General features: G+C 44.4%; 1 protein-coding gene across 1 annotated transcript; it reads right to left on the bottom strand.

Annotated features, from left to right (window-relative positions):
• Positions 1 to 1,006: 1,006 nt before the first annotated feature.
• LOC119303035 (vacuolar protein sorting-associated protein 2 homolog 2-like) lies at positions 1,007 to 5,494 on the bottom strand. Its single transcript, XM_037580115.1, has 11 exons — positions 5,301 to 5,494; positions 4,848 to 4,892; positions 4,455 to 4,489; positions 3,386 to 3,436; positions 3,193 to 3,297; positions 3,027 to 3,098; positions 2,822 to 2,893; positions 1,831 to 1,911; positions 1,569 to 1,604; positions 1,420 to 1,484; positions 1,007 to 1,289 (listed from the first exon to the last, which is right to left on the bottom strand). Exons 1-11 carry the CDS (start codon positions 5,332 to 5,334, stop codon positions 1,196 to 1,198), a joined length of 690 nt encoding a protein of 229 aa, XP_037436012.1. The 5' UTR covers positions 5,335 to 5,494; the 3' UTR covers positions 1,007 to 1,195.
• Between the last annotated feature and the right edge of the window lie 3,526 nt (positions 5,495 to 9,020).

Raw genomic sequence — 9,020 nt, 5'->3', positions numbered from 1 at the left:
AATGATAGAACTCATTAGGACCAGAATCATGACAAGAATGGCTCTAAAAGAAAGTGGAGCAGAAAGTGCAGGCTGGGATTTTTCTCAATAATGAATAGAATTAATTTGTAGAATTTTTCTCAATAGCGAGCACAACATAGGTACTTGAAGAAGTACAACAAGGATGCATGGCCTTGGGTCAGGCATATTCCTAATCAACAAATCAGCTGGCATGCTAAGTCCAAGGTCTAAAACGGATTTGGTTGTCAACAGTTCATCTGATGTGTTAAACAAGTATATCTTGGATTACAGGGACAAGCCTATTGTTACAATGATAGAACTCATTAGGACCAGTATCATGACAAAAATGGCTCTAAAATAAAGTGGAGCAGAAAGTGCAGGCTGGGAGACTACTCCAGTCATGAGTAAGAAGTTGGAGAGAGCAAAGGCTAGAGTGAAATACTACACACCATATACATCCAGAGTTTGTGTTTATCAGGTGATGGGTGGCCAAGAAAGTTGTGAAGTCAAGTTGTTCAATAGGACACGTAGATGTGGGAAATGGAAGTTGAGTGGAGTCCTCGGTTGCCATGCTTGTGCTGTATGTAATATAGAAGGTGAATCACCGTCAGCCCTGATGGCCTGCAAGACACACATGGTAGTGTAGCACCTTCGGGTAAGTATCCCAAAAGCGTCAAGCAAAACAAACTAGAAGAGCTGTCCTTAAAAGAGAAATTGATTAAAAGCAAGAGATCGTATTTTCGCACAAATTTAAAGAGCTATTTAGAAGTAGCAAGCATAGTGTAAAAATGTATAACAACGATGAAAATAGAGGCATGGGGCATAGTACTTTCACTTGCACAGGCATCACGTTCTAAATACTCGTCCCCTAGGGTCATTCGGTGTGTTTGATATTAGTTGTGAATCATCATCATATGTTGCCTGCAATTTCTCAAGTGTTTGGCCAGGCAAAAAGAAAACATGCGCAGGGTCCTTCTATTTTCTTCCCCGTAATTGTGCCCTAAACTTGTGTAATTTGTTCACTTCATAAATAATTTATGCTCCACCATATTTCTTTTCAGCCACATTTGATTGGCAACACGACAGTTTATGCTTGTTTCCTGGTTACAATATTAAGCTACCAGAATTTGGAAACAAGGCACCAGTAAACAGATTTACATATATAAGGCTATATAAACTTTCTTGCAGCAGCAACTCAGATGCGGCGGAGAGATGCCAGTCTCCTCTCCAGATCATCAACTTCAGCGGCATTAGGTTCAGGCGCCACATTTTTCGCTGGAGCCGCATTCCTGATAGCATGACATTTCCATCAGGTAAAAGGCAAACAGATACAGAGGCCCAGAATAAAAGAACACAGTTTGCTCATCTGTTGAGATGGACATTTTAGCTATGATTGTGGGGGGAGAAATGATTGTATACCGTGCTTGGTTGTTCTCGGCTTTCTTGTTACTGGCTCCAATACGGCCTTTAGGTGCAGAAGACAGCTGCAGTATCACGAATGCCTCAAAATCAGCATTTAGAATTAAGATTCAGCACGCTGGTAGTGTAGAATGAACAGGCGTATTTACCTGAGAAGCCACATCAACACCAATCTCATCCAGAACCTGCATCGAGGGCAGAGGGATATATCACATATCATGAAACAGTTAGGGAACGTTTCAATACAAGGTCTTGTTTAATCTTGCTTAGCAATGAGGGGATCCGTTTGGTAGCAAACATGTAAGAAAGTTAGCTTTGCCAGGCAGCTAACAACCGTGCCAAAAATGATTGCCCACCAGGGAGCCAAAACGCTCTCCCTCGTCAAAATGCAGAATATAATTAGCATTTTACCTGGTTCGTGAGCTCTTCTGTTTCCTCTTCAGCCTCATCCTTATCTAGTGTTTCATCGATGGCATCAGACATCATCTCAAGCTGCATGGAAATAGTTGATCTTAATTTTCAGAAAAAAAAACAATTTAAAGGGATCTTGGGAATAAGTTATTGATCTCAAGCTGACAGCTAGAACATTTCTTTGAGTACATCTGTAGGAATACTGACATATCTGACCGAACTGACAAATAAGTTATGAAGACACTGAAATAGCTAACTATTCTAAGATGCTGTATTGATTCATAGATATATATGAAACGACACAATGGAGGGAAACATAGCTAATGTGTGTACAAAATTACAAAAGGAATTCTCAGAACACATGGATATGGAGTGAGCAATTTGAGTGGATATCTCAGAATGCTCATACACTGTAGATCATGAAAAGTCCACAATAAATAGGATGAATCGTCCACAGAAAACAATGATTGCTGTACAATAAATAGGATGAAACAACTAATTATACTAAGATGCTGTACTGATTCATACTTCTAAAGAATATTTGAAACGGCACAATGAAGGGAAACATAGTCAATCTGCGTACAAATTTACAAAATGAAATCTCAGAAAAGATGAATATGGAGTGGAAGCACTAACAATTTGAGTGGATGACATCTCAGAATGCTCATAAGAGTGTAGATCATAAGAAATCCACAGTAAATACAATAAATGGATGAATCATCCCCAGGCAACAATGATTGCATCTGGTCTGGGCTCCCTGATCTAGTTTATTCATATGTGCTAAGCAAGTAATAACTAACCAACAAACACATCTACATAATGTGATATATCTAAGAGTAACGACTTAACACTACAGTAAAGAAATAAGGCATATGTCCACAATTTTATTACCATCATGGCTAACTCATACATATCTATATAATGCGATTTAACTAAGCATCTGCCCTTAACACCACAATAAACAATTAAAGAGTGTCCGAAATGCTATTACCGTCATGTCCAATTGAGATGATTGCTTCTGGAATTCTCTCATCTGCTTCATCTGCTTCGCTGGTTCCAATTGCTGAAAAAAAATTGCACCAACCATCTCAGGATACACAGTTCACAAATAAGTTCACAGGAAAAGATTGACTAGAGATTGGCAAAGATCGATAGTTAAAGAACAGCCAACCAACCATGGCTGTCTTTCGTCATACCTTATTCATTGCTGCCATCGCTTTGCTTGCGCCTTTCATTCCAGCAGATATTGAAGTTCCAGCATACATTGCCTTGAAAAATAGATAGTTCACACACAGTAGTAAGTTTATTCTGTCCGTGCTCAAAATTTGCAGCTGTATAAATCAAACTGAAAGCTAGGCATACCTGTGTGTGAGTAGCTACTCCACGTATCTGCGCCCGTGTACCTTGTAAATTGACGATTTGTTGCCTAAGCCTGACTAGTTGCCGGGCTAGAATTTTGGTTGCAGCCTATAGCAATACAGAACACGCATTGTAAGACATCAATAAGAAAATTGTTATGGATTAGGGATCTTACGCAAAATCCTAGCATACTTACCTCATTTCCAGTCTTGGCAGTCTTCTTGATCTCAGCAACTAGCTTCTTCTCCTGGAATGGTACCACTACGGCGTTAGGAAACAAAACAATACAATACACACAAGCCATTGCAGAGTGGTAAGTGGAACTATCATAATGATACAGTAATAATAAGTAAAGATGCAAAGTGATGCTGCTGTTTCACGCCCTTTCTGGACTAAACTGCTGTGGTTTCCACTCCTAGAGCATGAGGGTATGGCAGCAGCATGAAGACCTCTAGGTGTTTGAGGCACCTCACAGCCTCAATAAAAATGTGTATAAGCATTCAGTTGCAAAAATAACAATATTTTAGCACAATATTCACTTGGTTAACGCAATTTTATCAAAGAAAACCAAGACAGAAATTTAAGTGCAAGGTCCAAAATGAAGTATCAACTGCAATATGGCACTGATCAGATTTGCAATTTGTTGCTTTAATTCCTGAACAAAGATCCAAAAACAAATAATAGTGAGCTATTTTCGAGGTATTATCGAAAAACATCTCAGTAGCAAACCTGCTGTCTGGTTCATTGCACACCAGAAGCATAATAATTGAATAATATCAACAGTGGCAGTGCTACCTAATCTCCACGCAGTCAGTCTGGCCTCTATTGTGTGGTGGGAGCTTGACATCCATTCTACTCTAGTTCAGTATTGCAGTGGAACTACTATCACACTCCTGGTAGAAGAAAAAATTCCTATGGGCAATCTAGTTCATTGCACACCAGAAGCATAATAATTGAATAATATCAACAGTGGCAGTGCTACCTAATCTCCACGCAGTCAGTCTGGCCTCTATTGTGTGGTGGGAGCTTGACATCCATTCTACTCTAGTTCAGTATTGCAGTGGAACTACTATCACACTCCTGGTAGAAGAAAAAATTCCTATGGGCAATCTAGGTTCAGTATGACGGTAGCATATTGTTTGTATTAATCAATTACTCATACTATGTGAGAACAGTGGGTTCAACCCAACCAAGCAACTTTGTGAAATCTGCCCATTGTTTGCCTTGTGGAAAGAACAAGAAAAGGCCCTTCACTTACTACATACCTCCATTTGCAGGGAGCCAATCTCTCGCTCAACTCCTAAAAATGCAAAAGGAGAGAAATGGTGTCAGAAATTAGCACATTGCCAACTACATTTTTCTTCAAGAGCTGATACTTAAGGTAGTATCACTGTCGGTTGTAATCTTATTCAGTGAAACTCTGTTACATGATATATCATCGATTGCCTTTAAAAAAGACGCCGATTTCTGAACTTGTGCAGGTTTGCTGTTAATATAGCACATGTTCAAATGTCACTTACATAAAAAAATTCACAATAACGCTGGTGAATCGGTGGTATTTAAGCCATGTATGTTAGGGAGCAATAAGAACTAAAGGGAATGCCTGGGACAAGTTGACAGAACACCGGAAGGAAAAGAAGAGGAGATTTTGCTCTCACCTCTTGTGGCGACTGACATCTCTCGCTTGCTCGTCCTGAGAGCCTCTGCAGGTGACAAAAGCATCAGGCCATTAGTTGGCGACACCAAACTCCACACTGCCAGTTAATTCACAATTTGCACGCCCATGAATGAACTCAGCGAGTTTCCCCACTCCGACACCCAGAACATTCTCGATTTATCCTCCATCCGCGCAAGCGCTAGGTGACCCTAAAACCCTACCTATCGAAGCAGCCGGGGACAAAAAATCCGGTTCTAGAAGGCCGAAATCCAGCAAAGATCTCGCCTTTGGATCACAGAAACGCCCGCATCACCGAAGCCCGGGTCGCAGATCGACCAAATCGGCGGGACGGGAAGGGGGGACGAATCGAGGCGAGGCTAGAACCCCGCTAGAATCGCCGAAACCCCCCAATCTAAACCAAAAGAACAACGCGAATCCAGGAACCGGGCCGTACCTTTGGGGTCGACCTTCTTCTTGAAGATGTTCATGGCCGCTCCTGCTGGATCGCTCGGGCGCAGGGAAAACCTAGCTCTCTCCCTCTCTGACAGATTTGGGGAAAATGGCAAGCGCACAGAGGAGTAGAGAGAGAGAGAGAGAGAGAGATCCCTCTTTTTTCCCCTGTCTTTGTGCGAGCGTGGGATGACGGCGCCGAGCCCAACGGGCACTTCGCAGGCTTTTTGGGCTTTCTAGTAGTAGCCGTTGCAGCGTTGAACAGAATGCTTAATTCCGGGAGCACCAGTGCGGTTCAGGCTTCTCCCATGAGGCGTGGGTCCGGAGGGCATGCGGTCCCGCTCCGTCAGCTGGGTGGTTCGGCTGTGTCGGCAGCGGCTGTGCGTGCGGATAGACACGCTGCACGGGAGGAGCGCCTCCCACTTCTCCCTGTCTGCCGGCCTTTCCTTTTCAATTTTTATTCATTTACTTATTATTCGTTTTTTAATTGTTTTTCTTAATTGTTTGGACTGCTTACTTATAATTCGTTGTTTATATTCTATTTCTTCTTCTCATTTATTTATTTTCTTACGGAAGCTGATTTTACGGTTGTTCCCAATATCATGCCCGGATAAAAAATTCGGAAATTTATTCCCTTCCTCTCTGAGAGAGATTTACTCATTCTTTTTATGGAAATAAATCATTGCAATGTAAAATGCCTTTCTGAGAAGCAATTATGTCACCGCGTATCTTTTTTCCTTTAGGAATTCTACTAGGGAGAGAGATCCTTTAAGGCTAAGGCTTTTTGGAGGGATTAGGATCATTTGCCCCATTTTACATGGGGTTTGATGATTTGTCCCAGACTTGTCTTAATGCTAGTGATCCGGGTCCCACCCGTCAATCTCGAGGGGGAGGGTGCAACTTAGAAGAAAAGTGGGATCACTAGCCTTCATGGTGCCTTGTTAATATATTGGTCCAAATAATATTAAAACGGTACAAATCTAATAAGAAAATGACATGAAAACTGAAAAACATTAAAGTTTTAAGATGTATGGAAAATCAATGTCTGAAAGACCCTCCTCAGCCCCCCTTGGTTGCCATGATTTTCTTAACACATCCATTTTTTGAGGGCTTCTCTCTAAACGGGTTCACACATTATCTCTAGTGGAATTGTAAAATAAATTGAAAGATGGTTTGTCATCCAGGTGTTGTTGGAGGGACTGGGGTGTTGTGGTCAGGTCACGTGGTCGCAAAAGAAAATTTTCCACTGCACGAACCAGGAACATGTTGTGTAGATAGATCACGGAACTAGTTTTACCACTAGACGCACAATCATGACAACAGAAGAAGAGTTGTGAAGTGCATCTCTGTCTCCTCCTCGTGAATCCCTTAAACATTTCCTCGTAGTTCTCTCAAATGGTTCGTCACAACACCGTAGGTACAATCCCTCTATGGTATCCACATGTGCAAGGAGGAAAGACGGGCGGCAAACTACTAGGCCCAATCACACGACATGGCGTGGGAGGAAATGGTGACAACGTCGTGGGACTGGTCGAATCCTTTTTAGAGCAACTCTAGCAGACCCCGCATCCCGCCCCGACCCGTAAAATAACCGCCAAAATGCGGGTCGGGGCGGAAAACCCAGCCCGATCAGATCCCGCATCCCGCCCCGGCCCGCAAAAAATTTTAGGGGGCGCGGCAAAATCCCGACCTTAACCCGGGAAAACGCAGGTTTCCCCCTCGCGGTTGTGGTGCCCTACATATAAACGGAAGCGGTTGGTGGGGGGACATTTCATCCCGCGCTTTCCCCCACCAACCACCTCTCCTCTCCCCTCTCACGCCGCTGCCGGCCGCCGTCCAAGATTCCGGCGAAAGTGTTGGAAATATGCCCTAGAGGCAATAATAAAATGGTTATTATTATATTTCTTTGTTCATGATAATTGTCTATTGTTCATGCTATAATTGTGTTATCCGGAAATCGTAATACATGTGTGAATACATAGACCACAACACGTCCCTAGTGAGCCTCTAGTTGACTAGCTCGTTGATCAGAAGATAGTCATGGTTTCCTAACTATGGACATTGGATGTCATTGATAACGGGATCACATCATTAGGAGAATGATGTGATGGACAAGACCCAATCCTAAGCTTAGCTCAAAGATCGTGTAGTTCGTTTGCTGTAGCTTTTCTGAATGTCGAGTATCATTTCCTTAGACCATGAGATTGTGCAACTCCCGGATACCGTAGGAGTGCCTTGGGTGTGCCAAATGTCACAACGTAACTGGGTGACTATAAAGGTACATTACAGGTATCTCCGAAAGTGTCTGTTGGGTTGGCACGAATCGAGACTGGGATTTGTCACTCCGTATGACGGAGAGGTATCTCTGGGCCCACTCGGTAATGCATCATCATAATGAGCTCAATGTGATCAAGTGGTTGATCATGGGATCATGCATTACGGTACGAGTAAAGTGACTTGCCGGTAACGAGACTGAACAAGGTATTGGGATACCGACGATCGAGTCTCGGGCAAGTAACGTACCGATTGACAAAGGGAATTGTATACGGATTGATTGAATCCTTGACATCGTGGTTCATCCGATGAGATCATCGTGGAGCATGTGGGAGCCAACATGGGTATCCAGATCCCGCTGTTGGTTATTGACCGGAGAGTCGTCTCGGTCATGTTTGCATGTCTCCCGAACCCGTAGGGTCTACACACTTAAGGTTCGGTGATGCTAGGGTTGTTAGGAAGACTTGTATGTGATTACCGAATGTTGTTCGGAGTCCTGGATGAGATCCCGGACATCACGAGGAGTTCTGGAATGGTCCGGATTTATATATGGGAAGTTGTCATACGGTCGCCGGAAAGGTTCGGGGGCATATCGGTATTGTACCAGGGCCACCGGAGGGGTTCCGGGGGTCCACCGGGAGGGGCCACCTCTTCCGGAGGGCCTTATGGGCTGTATGGAGAAGGGAACCAGCCCAAGTGGGCTGGGGCGCCACACCCCCCTAGGGCCCATGCGCCTAGGGTTGGGAGAAACCCTAAGGGGGGCGCCCCCTTGCTTGGGGGGCAAGCCCCCCTCCCCTTGGCCGCCCCCCCCCCCTCTAGATCTCATCTAGAGGGGGCCGGCCCCCTTCCCCCTTCCCCTATAAATAGAGGGGTGAGGGGAGGGCTGCACACAACATCCAAGGCGCATCCCCTCCCCTCCCCAACACCTCTCCTCCTCCATAAGAGCTTGGCGAAGCCCTGCCGGAGTACTCCAGCTTCATCACCACCACGCCGTCGTGCTGCTGTTGGAGCCCTATTCCTCAACCTCTCCCTCCTCCTTACTAGATCACGGCGCGGGAGACGTCCTCGCTCCGTACGTGTGTTGAACGCGGAGGTGCCGTCGGTTCGGCGCTAGGATCTTCGGTGATTTGGATCACGTCGAGTACGACTCCATCAACCCCGTTCTCTTGAACGCTTCCGCTCGTGATCTACAAGGGTACGTAGATGCACTCCTCTCTCCCTCGTTGCTAGATGACTCCATAGATTGATCTTGGTGATGCGTAGAAAATTTTAAAATTCTGCTACGTTCCCCAATAGTGGCATCATGAGCTAGGTCTATGCGTAGTTAATATGCACGAGTAGAACACAAAGTAGTTGTTGGCATCGATATTGTCAATTTGCTTGCCGTTACTAGTCTTATCTTGATTCGGCGGCATCGTGGGATGAAGCGGCCCGGACCAACCTTACACGT

The sequence above is a fragment of the Triticum dicoccoides genome, chromosome 5A, assembly GCF_002162155.2.
Source record: "Triticum dicoccoides isolate Atlit2015 ecotype Zavitan chromosome 5A, WEW_v2.0, whole genome shotgun sequence".
Classification (NCBI taxonomy): Eukaryota; Viridiplantae; Streptophyta; class Magnoliopsida; order Poales; family Poaceae; genus Triticum; species Triticum dicoccoides.
This window is presented reverse-complemented; position numbering and strand designations above follow the sequence as displayed.